Genomic DNA, 19657 nt, shown 5'->3' on the forward strand with positions numbered 1-19657 from the left:
GAAACTGCTTCGGAGGAGGGGATGGATAAAGTAAAGAAGTTGCCTACTTCAAAGATTAGGGAAATGTGTGCAAAGTGGCTTGAAGTGCAAAGCTTTTTTTGATGAAAATCACCCTCAGACAGCTAGTGCAAGCCGTGTTGGCAACCTGTACAATGACACTTGTGAACCACTTTAGGAAAGTCATAAAGGAACGAGAGGTACAGGCCTCTATGGACAGATATGTTGTGCGACAGAAGTCCAGTGACTCTCAAGCTGGTCCTAGTGGCATTAAAAGAAGAAGGGAAGTAACCCCAGAAAAGGACTTGCTACCTCAAGTTCTAATGGAGGGGGATTCCCCTTCTAAATAATAGGTTCAACACTCTCCCCTCCTCCCATCCCATTAATCATCACCAGATCTTCATTAACCCTTTGAGGGTTTCGGACGTACTAGTACGGCTTACGACCCAGGGTTTTTGATGTACTAGTACGCCTAAATTCTAGCGCCCTCAAATCTAGTGGGAGAAAGCTGGTAGGCCTCCATATGAAAGAATGGGTCTATGTGGTCAGTGTGCACGGTATAAAAAAAATCCTGCAGCACACAGTGCATAATGAGAAAAAAAAAAACTTTGACCGTTTTTTTGGAATAAAACAGCGACTTTGCACTGTATTTTCGTATGGTATTTATTGTTGTATTCTAGTTTTCTTGGTCTCATTTTATAGAATGGAAGGCATATCATAGAAATTGAGATGATTCTGACTGGTTTTACAATGAAAAGTACCTTGAAATTGAGCTCAAAGTAGCAGAAATGTTCGATTTTTACCAAAGTTCAAAAGTAAACAAATCATGCTAAGCGTCCAATACACGTCAACTGGTGAGTCTAATATTCTTTTGCAAGTGCGCCAATATGATTCATACCATTTTTTACACTAATGCAGTAGTCTGCATAACAGTAAATCTTCTATTTTTTGTGAGAATAAAAATTCAAAGTGGAAAGAAAAAGAATGTAAGAGGGGCCTTGAGACGTGACTAATGAACAGAGGAAATGTCATTTTAGTGCCAGGAATGTATTTCTTGTTTGTTATGGACCCTATTCGGAAATTGGCATCTTTTGAAATTTGTGTGAAATTGGCAAAATTGCTAAATTCTGACCACTGTACTGGATAGTTGAAATTGGTAAATGGGTGGTTTCTTGCACTCATTCAATAGAAAAAATGGAGTTTTAGCGAAATATTCATGTTTTTGTCGACTAGACAGTGGAACTGGCTGAAAATCAGGCTCAAAGTGGGCAAAATCGCCGATCCGTAAACATCGCCGAGACCGCTAACTTCGCGAGAGCATAATTCCGTAAGTTTTCCATCAAATTTCATATTTTTGGTGTCATTATGATCGGGAAAAGATTCTCTATCTTTTCATAAGAATTTTTTTTTTTTTTAAATTTGGCCGACCCTGAGAACGAGTCTCGGAGAGGGCCTGTCGACCCTCAAAGGGTTAAAGGTAAGTGTCAATTATTCCATTGTTATTATTCTATTGTTATTGTTGTTATTGTAATTATTCTATTGCATTAACCCTTTCAGGGTTTCGGCCGTACTATTACGGCTTACGCACCAGGGTTTTTGACATACTAGTATACCTAAATTCTAGTGCCCTCAAATCTAGTGAGAGAAAGCTGGTATTCCTACATATGAAAGAATGGGTTTATGTGGTCAGTGTGCATGGTGTAAAAAAAAATAGTGCAGCACACAGTGCATAATGAGAAAAAAAAAACTTTGACTGTGTTTTTGGATTAAAACAATGACTTTGCACTGTATTTTCGTATGGTATTTATTGTTGTATTCTAGTTTTCCTGGTCTCATTTTATAGAATGGAAGACATATTACAGAAATTGAGACTATTTTGACTGGTTTTACAAAGAAAACTACCTTGAAATTGCACTCAAAGTAGCAGAAATGTTCGATTTTTACCAAAGTAAATAAATCATGATGTGTGTCCAATACACGTCAACTGGTGAGTCTAATATTCTACACCAACGCAGTAGTCCGCGTAACAGTAAATCTTCTATTTTTTTGTGAGAATAAAAATTCAAAGTCTAAAGCAAAAGAATGTAAGAGGGGCGTGGGGGTGTGACTAATCAACAGAGGAAATGTTATTTTAGTGCCAGGAATGTCTTTCTTGTTTATTCTGGACCCTATTTGGAAATTGGCATCTTTTGAAATTTGTGTGAAATTGGCAAAATTGCTAAATTCTGACCACTGTATTGGATAGTTGAAATCAGTAAATGGGTGGTTTCTTGTACTCATTTGATAGAAAAATGGAGTTCTAGTGAAATAGTTATGATTTTTGTTGATAAGTACACTGGAATTGGCTGAAAATAGGACTCAAAGTGGGCAAAATCACCGATGCATAAACATCGTCAAGACCGCTAACTTCGCGAGAACATAATTCCATAAGTTTTCCATCAAATTTCATACTTTTGGTGTAATTATGACCGGGAAAAGATTCTCTATCTTTTCATGAGAAAAAATATTTTTTTTGTTTTTAAATTTGGCTGACCCTGAGAACAAGTCTCTGAGAGGGCCTGTCAACCCTGAGAGGGTTAAACTTAATATTTCACATGGTAAAAGTTTTTTTTTCATACTTTCGGGTGTCTTGCAAGGATTAATTTGATTTCCATTATTTCTCATGGGGAAAATTGATTCGCTTTCCGATAATTTTGGTTTACGATGAGCTCTCAGGAACGTATTAATATTGCAAACCGGGGGTCCACTGTATTTGTTTTACATGATGGTAGGATTGCTGGTGTCTTTTTTCTGTCTCATAAACATGTAAGATTTAAGGTACATCTTGCTACTTCTACTTACACTTAGGTCACATACATGTGTACACACATGTACACATTTATGTATACACACTCATCTGAGTTTTCTTTGATTTTTATCTTAATAGTTCTTGTTTTTAGTGCTTTTCATTTCATATCCATGGGGAAGTGGAATAAGAATCTTCCCTCCATAAGCCATGCATATTGTAAAAGTCAACTAAAATGCCAGGAACAATGAGCTAGTAACCCCTCTTCCAGTAGCTTACTAAAAAGAAAAAGAAGAAAACCGTCAAAGTGGGATGTTTGAATGTGCATGGATGTTGTGCGAATGATAAGAAAGAGATGATTTTGGATGTTATGAATGAGAAGAAACTGGATGTCCTGGCTTTAAGTGAAACAAAGCTGAAGCAGGTGGGTGAGGTTCAGTGGGGAGAAATAAATGGGATTAGGTCACGGGTTTCAAACAGGGTTAGAGCTAAAGAAGGAGTAGTAATATGTCGAAGGATAAGTTATGGCAGGAAAAGAGGGAATATAAATGTATAAATTCGAAAGATTATGTGGTGTAAAGTAAGGGGTGGATGTGAAAAGTGGGTTATGGTAAGTGTTTATGCACCTGGAGAAGAGAGGAGTGTAGAGGAGAGAGAGAGATTTTGGGAAATGTTGAGTGAATGCGTGGGGAGTTTTGAACCAAGTGAGAGAGTACTTGTGGTCAGGGATCTCAATGCTAAAGTGGGTAAAAATATTGTGGAGGGAGTAGTAGGTAAATTTGGGGTGCCAGGGGTAAATGGAAATGGGGATCCTTTAATTGAGCTATGTGTAGAAAGAGGTTTGGTAATAATACATATTTTATGAAAAAGAGGATAAGTTTACAAGGTATGATATAGCATGTAATGAAAGTAGTTTGTTAGATTATGTATTAGTGGATAAAAGGCTGATGGGAAGGCTTCAGGATGTACATGTTTATAGAGGGGGTAGTTATAGGTAGAGGGGAGGCTTATAGGTAGGGTAGTGGTCTGTGGTATTATCTGTGATTATGCCCGATTTAAAAGGGGACATGGTCCAGATGTGGTCTAATAGGGAAACACTAGTCTCTGTAATTCTTGTAGGTTTTGTTACTGTTGGTAGCAACAAGCAGTTACTCAGTGTTTGTGAATTGTTACAAGTGAGTCCTGGTTTTACAGGAGATTTATACTGATGTCTCCTGAGAGTAGTAAGTGATCTTTATTCATGTGTGCATCAGTTATCATACTTACTAGGTTTTCACTAAAATGACTGATATTTGACTGTGGTACTCTGTAGATGTTTATCACTGTGAAAGGTTTTTGTAGGTATTTGGATCTGGATTTAGCTATATTATATTTCTCTTTCTTTCTTTTTCTTTCTTTCTCTGTTTCTTCCTCTTTCTTTTTCTTTCTCTTCCTTTCTCTCTCTCTCTTTTTCTTTCTTCCTTCTGGTATCCTGGGCATTGCTTTCAGTCAAAAACTCCTCAAAAAAATGAAATTCATCTTCACTGACACTTCCATCTGTGTTAGAGCGATCTCTTGGGAAGAGAAAAGGCCCAGATTCGCCAGAGAGTCACATACGTATTTCTTACTGCTAGGCATGCTGAACAAGGACTACTGAAATGGCATTCCTACAATGCACCACTGGCTCCCCGATTTTTTAAAAGTGCGCACACTGACCATGGAGACCTATTCTCTCACACGTGCGCCTACAAGCTTTCTCCTGCTTGTTTTGAAGCAGCTAGAATTTTGGAGTGTTAACCCTTTCAGAGTCCATCCTGTAGATCTACGGCTTTACAATCAGGGGTCCAAACCGTAGATCTATGCCAAAATTCTAGCGGTGTCAAATTTAGTGCGAGAAGGCTGGTAGGCCTACATCTGAGAGAATGGGTCTGGGTGGTCAGTGTGCACACTATAGAAAAAATCTGGATGTCCGCATGGCATTGTGGGAACGCTGCCAAAGTAGCTTTGTTCATCGTGCCTGGCGGCAAGGAAGCTATCACTCCCCACTCACTCTCCGGGTGAATTCTGACTTTCCTCTTCACAACTTACAGTTCTAAGACTGATGGAAGTGGAGCTGAAGAGGAATTCTATGGTTTTGAACCATATGGTACCATTGTGCCATATGGTACAATGGTACCATTTGGTACAATGGTGCCATGTCATACAATGGTATCATGGTATAATGGTATATGGTACAATGGTACCATATGGTACAATGTACCATATAGTACATTGTACCATATGGTACATTATACCATAGGGTACAGGAACCCTAATGGAAATAAGTCTGTCTGACTTTTTTGGGTTATCCTAGGTTCTCCAAACATATGCTGCTAAGTATGATATTCTATGTAACTTTATTTGTGTATACCTAAATAAACTTACTTATGATGCCACATGCGCTTGAATAAGTTTATTCAGGTGTACAGAAATACAATTACATAGATTATCATACATAGCAGCATACGTATAAAATCCTAGGATAACCCAAAAAGTTAGGGTGACATATTTCCATAGGGATCCCTGTATCTGTACCATATGGTGTCCTGTACTGTATGGTACCCTATACCATATAGTACAATATACCATATGGTACCCTGTAACATATGATACTGTGTACCATATGGTCAATACGTGTTGGTGGCAGGAGACACCAGCCAAGACTGAGTGAGTGGCGATGCAAGCTAGCTACTGACTCCGCAGTTTCCAAGACAAAGCACTTTGTCATCCACCTCAAGGAACATGTCGAGTTCCTGTACATTTGTAAAAATATAATAGAACATTACTAATATACAACATTTTTGCATATTTTTGTTGTAAACAATTATTGTAAACAAAATAATAATGAAAATATTAGTGTGTTTGTGTTGAATACAACAGTACCATTTGGTACAACGAACCATATGGTATCATTGTACTGTATGGTACAATGTACCATATGGTACCATTGTGCCATATGGTACCACTGCACCATATGGTACCATTGCACCATATGGTACCATTGTATGAAATGGTGCCACTGTACCATATTCTACCATATGGTACCATTGTATCATGTTGCATTGTACCATATGTACAATTGTTCTATATGGTACCATTGCACCCTATGGCACCATTGTACCATATGGTACTATATGGTACCATTGTATTCAACACAATAACCACACTAATATTTTCATCATTTTGTTTACAATAAACTTGTAAACAAGTTTTGTAAGCAATATAATGATAAACAAATTAATGCAGTTATTGTGTTGAATACAATGAGTGTACACTTATACAATATACATTATATTGGTCTCACAGGCCACAAATGTTACTAGAAAAAGAAAAAAATTAGAAAAGAAAAGAAAAAAGTATAAAAACGTAAAATAAAAAAAATGCGATTTTGCGGAAGTCACTGATGTTGCCACCCGGTCATTTTGGGTCAACTTCTCGCCACTGTATCTCGGTAAGTACTGATCAGAAATTTTTTTTTGTTTTATTACCTTCACAAATATATTATCTTTAATTCTGTAAGAAAAAATATTTTTTTTTTTTAAATTTCTTGGACACTGGGGCACCCCTTCCAATTTTGGCCTTGGACCCTGAAAGGGTTAATATGTCAAACACATTGGCTTGTAAGACATATATATATGACTGAAACAGTCAAAGGGTTAAGAGTGTAGCAAGTAAGTTAAGAGATTAAGTGATATATAAAGCATGAAACGAAACGAACTCCTCCAGTCTCCTCTGCCTATCTTTGTTGTTGGGGTTGAAACTAGTGATCTAGTGCAGTTAGCCTCACAAACTCCATTTTCTCTTATAATAAGACTTCTGAAGGGAAAGCATGGGAAGGATGGGAAGCATGGTCAGTGCAGGAGCAGCAATGGCCGCCACCGCCCAACACATGACATATTTTATTCATTCTAGAGTATATATCATGTTTCTATGTTATTTATATTATTTAATTATGTCATACTAGATGAACTGTGACAGATAAATAAGCCGTAGAGTTGATATTAGTGTCATACTGAAGTATTTTGTCCTGCTTCCCAAGAGCAGGAATTCTGCTGGAACGGATTAATGGCATTCCAATTAACGTAAGTGAGGAAAACTGATTTGATGTATGAGCAAATTGATTTACAAGCTAGGTCATGGAATATTAAATTCGTAAGTCAAGGTTCCACTGTATACTCTATATGCTACGGTGCTATGGCTGTTGAAGTAAAAAATATTACTAGTACAGTGGTACCCAGAGTTTCAGCCATGATTCGTTCCAGAAGGCTGTTCAAGTGCTGTTACTGAACGAATTTGTTCCCATTAGGAATGATGTAAATTAGATTAGTCCGTTTCAGACTTACATAACTGTTGGAGTTGGGAGCTGTACGAAATTTGGGGTACCACAGTACACTGTACATATTCTTCTAAAAATCCACAAAAGGTTACAAAGCACTACTTAAGTTATGTACAGTATACTCCTATGAAATTATATAACACAGCAAAGCTTCAATACTTTGATTTGCAAACACTGTTAAAATACAGCACAACAAAAATCATGAAAAAGAACACTTATACCATACCTCATAATGACGAAAAAGAACTTTAGCTAATATATTGCGAACACTGCTTGGACCTAGGAGATTCTCAACCACCACAACACGTCTATCTTTGGGGTTGACAAGGAGATGCCTGCAATATAAAATATAAACAAACAGATTCACCATGACTCATTCCCTGGCTGTCTTTCTAAAAGTACACTGTGCAGTGTAACAGCACATAATGTCTCAAAAAAAACAAAAACAAAAAAAAAAAAAAATAAAAAAATCTAATAGAATTAAAGATTATATTTTTGTGAAGGTAGTAAAACAAAAAAAAATTCTGATCAGTACTTACCGAGATACAGAGGCGAGAAGTTGACCCAAAATGACTGGGTGGCGGCAACATTAGCGATTTCCACAAAATAGCATTTCTTTAATTTACATTTTTTATACTTTTTTCTTTTCTTTTCTAATTTTTTCTTTTTCTAGTAACATTTGTGGCCTGTGAGACCAATACTGTATATAGTGTATATATATACGCTCACTGTATTAAACACAATAACTGCACTAAAGTTATAATATTGTTTACCACTATTGTTTACTACAATAAACATGCACAAATCTTGTATAATACTAATGTTCCATTATATATTTACATATGTACAGTCACTGGACATGTTTTTAGAACTGCTGCAGCTTGTGGAAGTCCTTGAAACAAGGTATCATGCACAGAGGTACCTTACATTCCTCACACATAAAGCGAGTGTCTTTGCGTCTTTGTTGTCGTCATTTTGTTTGTGCAGAGACAACACATCTCTTCTTAGCAAATTTCTTCTTAGTTGCAGGAAGCTGTATTATGAAGTGATCACCTCCCCTCCTCAAACGCTTGGGTATATCCTGAGGAGTTCGAGGACGGTTTTGTATAGCAGGTGTTGTTACCTGGTACTTCATTATGAGTTGTCTGACAAGAGACATACAAAATTCACCATACGGTGGTCTGTTGCCGGTCTTCATTTGGTACACATTATATGCAATGAGCATTGAAATGTCCATGAGATGGAAGAAAAGTTTCATGTACCACTTGTAACTCTTACGAACACAATCAACAAAGCCTATTTGCATGTCACATTTGTCAACCAAATGCATGTTTTGTGTATAGTCAATCACTGTCATTGGTTTTCGAATACATTCATTAGTTACTCTATCAACTTTGCCACTGTCTTGCATTCTGTTAGGGTGAATGGTTGTCAACAATGTGACATCTTGTTTGTCATGCCACCGTAATACAATGATGTCATTGGCAGTAAACACCTGCACCTCACCACTACGAGTGCCTGTGTTGAACCTGGGCATATGTTTATGATTAGAACGCACTGTGCCACACACATCTGTCATGTTCACTCGCAAGAAATCACTGAGTAAAGGGCTTGTGTACCAGTTATCAGTATATAATGTATGCCCCTTACCAAGATAAGGTGCCATCATGTTTCTCACTACGTCACCTGAGATACCCAATAACATCCAGGTATCTTTCAATGTTTTACTTCCCGTGTATACAATAATATCCAATACCAAGCCACTATCACAGTCACAGAGTAAAAACAGTTTTATACCAAACCATTTCCTCTTGCTTGGTATATACTGCTTGAATGACAGTCTACCTTTGAACAAAATCAAAGACTTGTCAATTACAAGATTCTTGAATGGATAAAAGTACATGTTGAACTTTTGTTTCAGATACATAAAAACATTTCTAATCTTGTATAACCTGTCACTTCTGTTAGGCCTGGTTTTGTCAGAGAAGTGCAACATAAGTAACAGTAAGATAAACCTGTTCACTGGGATGATTTCACTGAAGGCCATGGTACAAATTAGCCGATCTGTGGACCAGTATGATTTTATATTATGCTTATAGACATGAGACATAAGCATTTTCGTTGCAAAAAGCAAATACATTTCAGCAACAGCTGTCTCTTTCCACCAGTTTAGTCTTGACTGTGGTGATATGATCGTATTTGCCATGGTGTACTCAAAATACTTGTTACTTTCCCTGACAATAGTTTCCATCAAGGGCTGGTCAAAGAATAGTTCAAAGAATTCCAGTTCATTTGCAGTGTTTCCAAGGGAACAAGTTGGTAGAATTCCACTTTGAGAGTCATCAAACTGGTGGGGCTTGGGAACAAAATTGCGATTTTGCTGCCAATCCCAGATACAGTTTGCTGGTGGATACTGGACATCATAAGCTGGTTGTGGTGGTAGTTGTGGTTGTGGTGGGGTGGTGGCTGATGCTCCGCTTTGTCCTTGAGCTGAGGAGTCAGCGGCGTGGGTCCCAGCCTGGGCTGGTGAGTCATGCATGGCCGTGGAACTACCATCACCACCAATACCACCACCTACTGATGCCTGTGGTCTATCCATGCCTGTGGTCTATCCATGCCAAGTGTAGCCACATCATCCTCACTTTCATTGTCTATTACTGGTGTAGGGCCACGGGATGTACTCCGTCCCCTGGGCACTGCATAGGGAACACTACCCGAGCACATGCGGCGGCGTAAATACCAATGCTTCACTGGTGAATACAATTCCTCACTATCACTACTCGAATGATTGTCAAGAGCAATAAAATCACAATCCACATCACTATCATCATCATTACTGAAGTCTGAGGCCTGGCCACGCGAAAATATTAGTTTTCTCTTGCGACGAGGTACAACTGAACATGACTGAGACGTTCCTACACCAGAGGTAGAAGGTTGAGGATCGTCAGGATTTTCTGCACTATTTTCGATATCCTGGTCATTCCTTTCAGTCACTAATTGATCAAAGCCATAGAATTTGTCTTCATTTCCACTTCCAGCAGAGTCGGAACTATCAGATAGGAAGAGGAGAGTCCCAATTCGCCTTGGAGTGAGAGATGCCTTGCGATGAGGCACGGTGAACAAAGGTAACGGAGGCGGCATTCCCACAATGCCATGTGGGTGCCTAGAATTTTTGTTTACAGCGCACATACACCACGCAGACCCGTTCTCTCAGATGTAGGTCTACCAGCCTTCTCATGCTAAATTTGACGCCGCTAGAATTTTGGCATAGATCTACAGTTTGAACCCTCAACGTATAGCCGTAGATCTACGGCATAGACCCTGAAAGAGTTAATCTCATCTTGTGCTGTTCTCTGTGTTTACTTTCAACCTCTTTCTTTTATACACATTCCCAAACTTCTCCACTATCCCCTGCAACTTTGCTATGTACCTAGTGGCAATAATATGCAATTGTTACTGATGCCCTGTGTCTCACCTGAAATAAAGTTTATGAATGAAATCTACAAGGTGGTGCCTCAGCTCCTCATCATCCTTTGCCTGGAACACTGGCACAGTCTTTCCAGTCTCTCGACAAATAACTTCTGATTTTGCTATTACACGAGGTCCAGTTTCTCCGGCAAACCCAGCCCTGAAAATAGTGAACAGGTTAATTTTTGAATATAGCCATAGTTCCACCATCAAATGAACTTACCAGTTTAAAACAAAAGAGTGGAGATATTAGATGAGAAAGTGGAGGAACTGGAAAGATGGAGAGGATAGTACTGACAAGTTGTTGAATGTTAGCGATGAAAGGGAGGCAGCAATTTCGTGCATGGGGCAGGGAGGGATAACATCATATTGGTGTGAGGAGTCAAGGGGCTAATAACCCCTTCTCCTGTATAAATTACTAAATGTAAAAAGAAAAGCTCCATGACAGCATTTCTTCTTTTTCAGGTCACCCTACCTTGGTAGAAGATGAGGAAAATTTTATTTGGATTATTAACTCTTCAGGAGGGTTAATAACATAGGTTAAGCCAATAAATCTTGTATCTCTGGTTTGTTTCCATTGGGATCATTTGATCCTCTTTCCCAGTATGTGACCAAAAGCAGCTGGCTAACACGCAGGTACCTACTTATGGCAGGGAGAAGGCAAAAGCTATAAAGAAACATGCTCAAATTTTCCACTTGTGCTGGAATAAACCCAGGTCTTTCAGATGCAAGCTGAAAGTTCTAACACATAGCCATGAGCCACCCTTTTCCAGTTTATTAGCACAGAAAAAGCCTCCCTTCCACTCCCCAAGTCTCTCTCTGTTAAAGATAGGCATTAAGCCAACATGCAGTATAGGGATAGAACAATACCAGATTTTTTGCTGATACCAATACTCAGTTTTAGGTCAATATAAATACCATCAAAATTAGCTGATACCCACTAATACATGTACATACTTCCGCTTAATTTTAGACAGAGCTTGATCATGAGGAAAATGAAAATGAATCTACAACCTGTAATTGTCCTGGTCTGAGAGTGTACCTATGTACGAGCTTAACCTTATCAGGGGCCGTGCAGTATTTCTATGGCTTTGAGTTGAGGGTCAAAACCATAGACCTACGCCATGAGCTCAGCTCACTCTGATAAGCTGTGAGCGGGAAATTTTGGCCTAGATATGAGAGAATACATCTATGTGGTACGTGTGCACCACATAAAACAAATCCTGCAGCACACAGTGCATGAGAGAAAAAATGAGACCATAATTTTCAATTAAAACAGCGACTTTGCAGTGTTTTTTCCTATGTTTTTTTATAGTTGTATTTGCGATTTCTTGGTCTCATTTGATAGAATGGAAGATATATTACAGAAATAGAGATGATTTTGATTGGTTTTAGTACTGGAAATGGCTTGAAACTGAGCTCAAAGTAGCAGAAATGTTAAATTTTTGCCAGTTCAAGAGTAAACAAATGATCTCACACGTCTAACACACGACAGCTGGTGGGTCTAATATATGTTCACAAATGTGGTGATATTATTTATACAATTATTACAATACTGCATAACAGTAAATCTTCTATTTTTTGGTTTGAATAAAAATTCATTATGTGAATAAAAAATCAAAATGGAATTCATTTGTAAAGCCTGAAAATGTAACTAATGAACAGAGGAAATGTTAGTTTAGTGCCAGGAATACCTGCATTGTTTAATTTGGACCCTATTTTGAAATTGAAATATTTTGAACTTTGCATTAAACTGGTCAAATTATCAATTTCCGATCGCTTTATTTTGTAGCTGAAACAGTTGACTTGGCAATTTCTTGTGCTCAATTGATAGAACAGAAGTAATACTAGTGAAATAGCTAAGAATTTGGTCAACTGGAATAATGTAATTGGCCTAAAATGGGAATCAAAGTCAGCAAAATCGCTGATGCGTAAATATCGCTGACACACGAAAATTCGCAAGCATAATTCCATCAATTTTCCATCATATTTCGTACTTTTTGTTTTATTACCTTCAGAAAAAGATTCTCTACCATTTCATAAGAAAAAATAACAAAATTTTGTTTGGAAAATTCTTGGACCCTGGTGCACACTTTGAAATTTGGCCTCTGAACCCTGAAAGGGTTAATGTGGTCAGTCCATCAAGATTGATGGACTGACCACATTGACTCAGGTTGAGGGACTGATTGCCTCATTCTCCTCCTGTTCTTCACGATTCTCCTTTGCATGGACTGATGAAGCCACTGTGTGGCGAAACGTTTCCTCAATAAAGATACCCAAGAGTTGCACGTGTCTAATTTATCAACAAAGAAATGGGTGAGATACTGAAATCTCAATAAGACACTGTGCTCAGCGAGCCACTAATCAGTCTAAAGATAGACAATCCAAACAATTTTTTCATGAATGAGCCTCAAAACCCTGCCAATGTATGCCATATTTCTGACATAACCCTAACTCCACTAAACTTTGAGAAAGCAATCGACAACATGCCCATGCACTCAGCCCCAGGCCCAGACTCGTGGAACTCCTCTCACGGGCCCTAAGTATGTTATGGAGAAGGAGCATAGAGACAGGCGAGATTCCACAGTCACTAAAAACAAGTGATACAGCCCCACTCCATAAAGGCGGCAGCAAAGCAACAGCTAAGAACTATAGACCAATAGCTTTAACATCCCACATCATAAAAATCTTTGAATGAGTTCTAAGAAGCAGGATTGCAAATCACTTGGACTCACAACAATTGCACAATCCAGGGCAACATTGGTTCAGAGCAGGTCACTTCTGCCTCTTGCAACTACTGGACCACTATGGTATGGTCTTGGATGCACTGGAAAACAAACAGAATGCAGATGTAGTACACACAGACTTTGGAAAAGCCTTTGACAAGTGTGATCATGGTGTAATAGCACACCAAATGCGTGCTAAAGGGACAACTGGCAAAGTAGGCAGATGGATCTTCGACTTTCTAACCAATTGAACACAAATAGTAGTGGTAAACAGAGTTAAATCGGAAGCTGCCATAGTGAAGAATTCTGTTTCACAAGGCACAGTACTCACCCCTATCCTGTTCCTCATCCTCATATCAGACATAGACAGAGATGTAAACCATAGCACCATATCATCCTTTGCAGATGATATTAGGCTCTGCATGAGTGTGTTATCTATCAAGGCCATGGTAAATCTCCAACAAGATATAAATCAAGTTTTCCAATGGGCAATGGAGAACAATATGACGTTCAATGAAAACAAATTCCAATTACTCCGTTATGGAAAATTGGAGAAAATAATAGATAGAATTGAGTACACTACAAACTCTAATCACACAAAAGAGCGGAAAAGTAATGTGAAGGACCTGGGAGTGGTAATGTCTGAGGATCTCACCTTCAAGGGTCACAACAATGCCACTATCACATCTGTGAGGAAACTGATAGGATGGATAACGAGAACATTCAAGACAACAGATGCCAAGCCAACAATGATCCTTTTTAAATCATTTGTTCCCTCTAGGCTGGAATACTGCTGTACATTAACATCTCCATTCAAGGCAGGTGAAACTGCAGATCTAAAGAATGTACAGAGAACCTTTACTGCACATATAAGTTCCATCAAACACTTTAACTGCTGGGAGCGCCTGGAAGCACTTGACTTGTACTCGCTGGAGCGCAGGCGAGAGAGATACATCATAATCTACTCCTGGAAGATCCTGGAGGGACTGGTCCCTAATCTGCACGCAGAAATCACTCCCTACGAAAGCATAAGACTTGGCAGGTGATGCAACATACCCCCAGTGAAAAGTAGGGGCGCCATTAGTACACTAAGGGAAAACACAATAAGTGTCTGGGGCCCAAGACTGTTCAACAGCCTCCCACCAGCCATAAGAGGAATTACCAATAGGCCCCTGGTTGTCCTCAAGAGGGAGCCGGACAGATACTTAAAGTCAGTGCCAGATCAGCCGGGCTGTGGTTCATACACCGGACTATGGGCGGCCAGCAGTAACAGCCTCATTGATCAGGCCCTGATCCACCAGGCGGCCTGGTCATTGACTGGGCCGTGGGGGCGTTGATCCCAGGAATACCCTCCAGGTAGACTCCAGGTAGGTAGGATTACACCGCCTATGGGGGGGATGGAGGGTATTGAGGCTTAATTCAGGGAAATGGAGCACTTCCTAGAGCTAATTCCCTAGATCAAGAGCCCCTCACCAGCATCAAGGAACCTCCCTCGAGGAGGTTGGGGCTAGAAACAGAGTATCTCCTTTATAGTATAATAATAAGGACCCCAATGGAAATAAGTCACTTAGACTTTTTTGTGGGTTATCCCAGGTTCTCTACACATATGCTGCTATGTATGATAATCTATATAACTGTATTTGTATATGTGTAACTGAATAAACTTATTTAATTAAGTTCATTCAGGTATACAAATAGAGTTACATAGATCATCATACAGAACAGCATATGTGTAAATTATTTAGGATAACCCAAAAAAGTTAGACCTAGAATAATCCAAAAACAAAGTCCAACCAGAGAGTAAAGTACATACTGACCTAAAGTCCTATAATAGTTGCACTAAGCATAATATTATAAGTCATAGAGTGGTGACAAATATATTTAACAGAATAACTCCATAAATACACATGCTAGAACATATATACACTGCAATAGAGAAAAAAGAAGTCCCACTGGGGATCTTCATTGACTTACGTAAAGCTTTTGATACAGTTGACCATGACTTGCTCCACGTAAAATTGTCACACTATGGTATTAGAGGGCACTCCCTCAACTACCTCAAGTCATACCTCAGCAACAGAAGCCAATATGTGTACGCAAATGGGGCAAGCTCTTCCGCACAACCAATTACAGTTGGTGTCCCACAGGGAAGTGTCCTTGGCCCTCTTCTCTTTCTCCTATACATAAAATGACCTACCAAATGCTTCGCAATTACTCAAACCCACACTATTTGCAGATGACACTACATACGTCTTCTCTCACCCGAGCCCAGTCACGCTAGCCAATACTGTAAACACCGAATTACAAAAAATATCTACCTGGATGAGGACTAACAAACTTACACTAAACATTGACAAAACCTACTTCATTCAGTTTGGTAACAGAGCTACAGATGTCCCTCTTAACATAATGATAAACGGATCACCTATCACAAAGCTAACAGAGGGAAAATTCTTAGGAATCCACCTTGATAATAGACTCAAATTTCATACACATATACAACAAATTTCTAAGAAAATTTCCAAGACTGTAGGCATACTATCGAAGATACGGTACTATGTTCCACAGTCAGCCCTCCTGGCCCTATATCACTCTCTTATTTACCCCTATCTCACCTATGGAATTTGTGCATGGGGCTCAACAACAATTAACCATCTCAGACCACTAATTACCCAACAAAAGGCTGCAGTTAGAATGATAACAAATTCTCACTACAGGCAGCACACTCCACCAATATTCAAAACACTCAACCTACTCACCATACAAAACATCCATATTTATTATTGCACCTATTACATACATAGAACACTTAACTCTGATATTAACCCTCCCCTCAGACACCTCCTTGCCAACCTCAACAGAACACATGACCATAACACAAGGCACAGATCACTCTTTGATGTTCCTCATGTCCATCTCATGCTATACAAAAACTCAATGCACATAAAAGGCCCGGTGGCCTGGTGGCTAAAGCTCCCGCTTCACACACGGAGGGCCCGGGTTCGATTCCCGGCGGGTGGAAACATTCGACACGTTTCCTTACACCTGTTGTCCTGTTCACCTAGCAGCAAATAGGTACCTGGATGTTAGTCGACTGGTGTGGGTCGCATCCTGGGGGACAAGATTAAGGACCCCAATGGAAATAAGTTAGACAGTCCTCGATGACGCACTGACTTTCTTGGGTTATCCTGGGTGGCTAACCCTCCGGGGTTAAAAATCCGAACGAAATCTTATCTTATCTTATCTTAAAATCTGGAATTCATTACCTGTAAATATAAAAGAAACACTACCTGTTTATAAATTCAAGTCTCTTCTCAAAGTTCACTTACTCACCCAAAACCAAATAAATACTGAATAACTGAACCTTATAAATTGTATATCTTAAATGTTTCTCACAATTATATCACATAAATGTTAAATCTAAAACCCAATCTATTATTTTTTAAATACACTACCTAACAGAATACTCCATTCTACTGAATGTACAGCAATGCATGCAACCATATGACCTGTCTTTGTAATACTCATTTGTGCTTTATAGTTATCTGTTTACAATAATGTTTTATCACTCATTTCATCATTGCTTAGTTAATCTTAAGTTAATTTTAAGCCAGCCCGTAATGCTATGCATATAAGTGGCTTTGGCATGCTGCTCTTACCTGTATTTTTTTGTACCTCTGTATGTATGCTAAAATTACTAAATATATAAATAAATGTCAAATAAGGTACATTTCCACGGGAATATTAACTCACTTTGTATAGGCAGCGCCAAAATCGAAAACCACAGTGATATTTTTCTCGTTGATTAATCCAATACCACCCAAGCCTTCGTAAAGTGGCATTTTAACGGGAAATTATACAAAAACTGTATTTTAATGTGAGTAAACAATGTTGAGACTGGCCTGGCCCAGCCCGGTGACGTCACTCACCTCATCAGCTGTTACTAGACAAATTATATTTGGGTAAAATGTAATCTCAAACTCATCGCTTCAAAGCTATTGATGATGATAATATTCTGATAGTTATTTGTACAACAATATTAAGGCAACAGAATTTATTACAGTTAACTTTACGTAAAATCAAGACCTAATATTTTTTATTTGTATATACCTATTAAAAAATACCATAAAACGGTGACAAAAAAAGGCGATGATTTAACTGAGGATCGTCAGGAAAAAAAGGAGGCATTGTAGTTTTCTATTTTCTTATATAGTTACAAGACAATAAAAAAAGAATTGGTTAATGAATGTTGTTGTGTTTACCTGAGTGGGTCAACAATATTATAAAGTTCTCTCTCACTCTACTTGCCACACACGGGTAATTACTAACTAAATAATAAACTAAATATTCTCTCATAGCTCTTTGATGAATGTTACCAGGGACAGAGTTTTTTTTTTGTAAGGTGTTAATAGTAGTGTTGACCTGAGGTCACGTGACCAGGCAGGTCATGTCAGACCTGCATGGGGGTCTTAATTGGTCATTGCCATACCAGGAGAGGGTTTCGGGGGTCAATGCCCCCGCGGCTCGGTCTGTGACCTAGCCTCGCGGTGAATCAGGGCCTGATCAACCAGGCTGTCGCTGTTGGCCGCACGCAAACTGACGTACGAACCACAACCTTTCCATCCATACCCAGATCCTCCAAGGAGGATTCACAAACAAACAAGTCTACTCCTATTTAGTATCCCACAACATACTCAACCCCTGTCAGTTTGGATTTAGACCGAAAAAAAGTACTAATGATGCTATTATACATATGCATGAACTAATGTATTCTGCACTTGAATAAAATGAGTTTCCCCTGGGACTTTTCATAGACTTAAAAAAGCTTTTGTTACAGTTGACCTTGACTGTTTGCACCTAAAACTCGAACATTATGGGGTTAGAGGACACACTCGATTACCTAAAATCTTATCTTGGCAATAGAACCCAGTATGTATACACAAATGGAGCCAGCTCCACTACACAACCTATTCTTGTAGGAGTCCCACAGGGGAGTGTCCTTGGCCCACTTCTCCTTCTCGGTTATGTCAATGACCTACCAAATGCATCTAATCTCCTTAAACCCATTTTATTTGCAGATGAAACTACGTATGTCTTTTCTCACTCAAAACCCAACCATATTAACAGACACTGTAAATGCTGAACTGCTAAAAATATCTACTTGGATGACTACCGACAAACTTATTCTCAATATAGACAAAACCTACTTCATTCTTTTTGGAAACAGAGCTTCAAATGTACAGCTAAACATTGATAAATGGTTCACCTATTTCTAGACAGACAGAGGGCAAATTTCTAGGTCTCCACCATGACTGCAGTCTCAGATTTCAGACACATATAGCAAATTTCCAAGAAAGTCTCCAAAACGGTAGGCATCCTTTCAAAAATGTGGTACTATGTACCCCAATCAGCTCTTCTAGCTCTTTACCATTCTCTCATTTACCCTTACCTCACCTATGGTATTCGTTCATGGGGCTCAACCACAACAAATCATCTTAAGCTTTTAACCCAACAAAAAGCTGCAGTGTGATTTATTACTAACTCCTGCATTAGACAACACACACTACCACTTTAACTTGCTTAATATACAAAACATCCCCACTTATTATTGTGCCTAATACATACTCAGAACACTATACTCAAATATAAACCCTCCTCTCAAACTCCTCATTGATAACTATAACAAAACACAGAGCCATAATATGAGATACAGTTCACTTTTCGATATCCCTCTTGTCCATCTATCCCTATGCAAAAATGCTGTGCATGTAAAGGGCCTGAAGATCTGGAATTCATTGCCAGAACACACTAAAGGACCCCTGTCTGCAAATCAGTTTAAGGCCCTACTAAGAAATCACATCACCCAAAATTAACCAGACAAACCGTACCTAATACCTACCAGTTACTCAAAAGCTACTCATATTGTGCTGAGGATTGCTCAACCACTTACCCACTACTACAAAATTAGGATGTCTAAGTTTCATTGTTTTAAATAGTACTAAATTGTAATACATCGTATTGTAAATTGTTTTAAATTGATCTATTGTAATACTGTAATCTTTATAAACTAATTTAATGGTGTACCTTGAGTGTACGTGGAGAGAGTTTCGGGGGTCATCACCCCTGCCGCCTAGTCTGTGACCAGGCCTCATGGTGGATCAGGGCCTGATCAACCAGGCTGTTACTGCTGGCTGCTCATAATCCAATGTACAAACCACAGCCCAGCTGGTCAGGTACTGACTTTAGGTGCCTGTCCAGTGCCTGCTTGAAGACAGCCAGGGGTCTATTGGTAATCCCCCTAATGTATGCTGGGAGGCAGTTGAACAG

At 39.0% G+C, this 19657-nt stretch overlaps 2 protein-coding genes across 3 annotated transcripts in view; one reads left to right on the top strand and one right to left on the bottom strand.

Annotated features, from left to right (window-relative positions):
- The window catches only part of Arp10 (Actin-related protein 10), a 49644-nt gene extending 32375 nt beyond the window's left edge, over positions 1 to 17269 (bottom strand). The window contains exons 1-3 of the mRNA XM_053779609.2: positions 17084 to 17269; positions 10612 to 10764; positions 7363 to 7471 (exon numbers count right to left, since the gene is read on the bottom strand). Coding sequence (XP_053635584.1) covers positions 7363 to 7471; positions 10612 to 10764; positions 17084 to 17172 — 351 coding nt within the window. The 5' untranslated portion in view covers positions 17173 to 17269. The remainder of the gene's footprint in view (positions 1 to 7362; positions 7472 to 10611; positions 10765 to 17083) is intronic.
- Positions 17270 to 17576: 307 nt separating this feature from the next.
- Sply (Sphingosine-1-phosphate lyase) overlaps positions 17577 to 19657 on the top strand; it is a 284903-nt gene continuing 282822 nt past the window's right edge. Inside the window, exon 1 of one of the 2 annotated variants that reach the window (XM_070088235.1) lies at positions 17577 to 17647. The gene's annotated coding sequence lies outside the window, so the exon portion shown is untranslated. The remainder of the gene's footprint in view (positions 17648 to 19657) is intronic. The other variant, XM_070088236.1, reaches the window with a different exon arrangement.

The sequence above is a fragment of the Cherax quadricarinatus genome, chromosome 24 (genome assembly GCF_038502225.1).
Source record: "Cherax quadricarinatus isolate ZL_2023a chromosome 24, ASM3850222v1, whole genome shotgun sequence".
In the NCBI taxonomy this organism is placed as follows: domain Eukaryota; kingdom Metazoa; phylum Arthropoda; class Malacostraca; order Decapoda; family Parastacidae; genus Cherax; species Cherax quadricarinatus.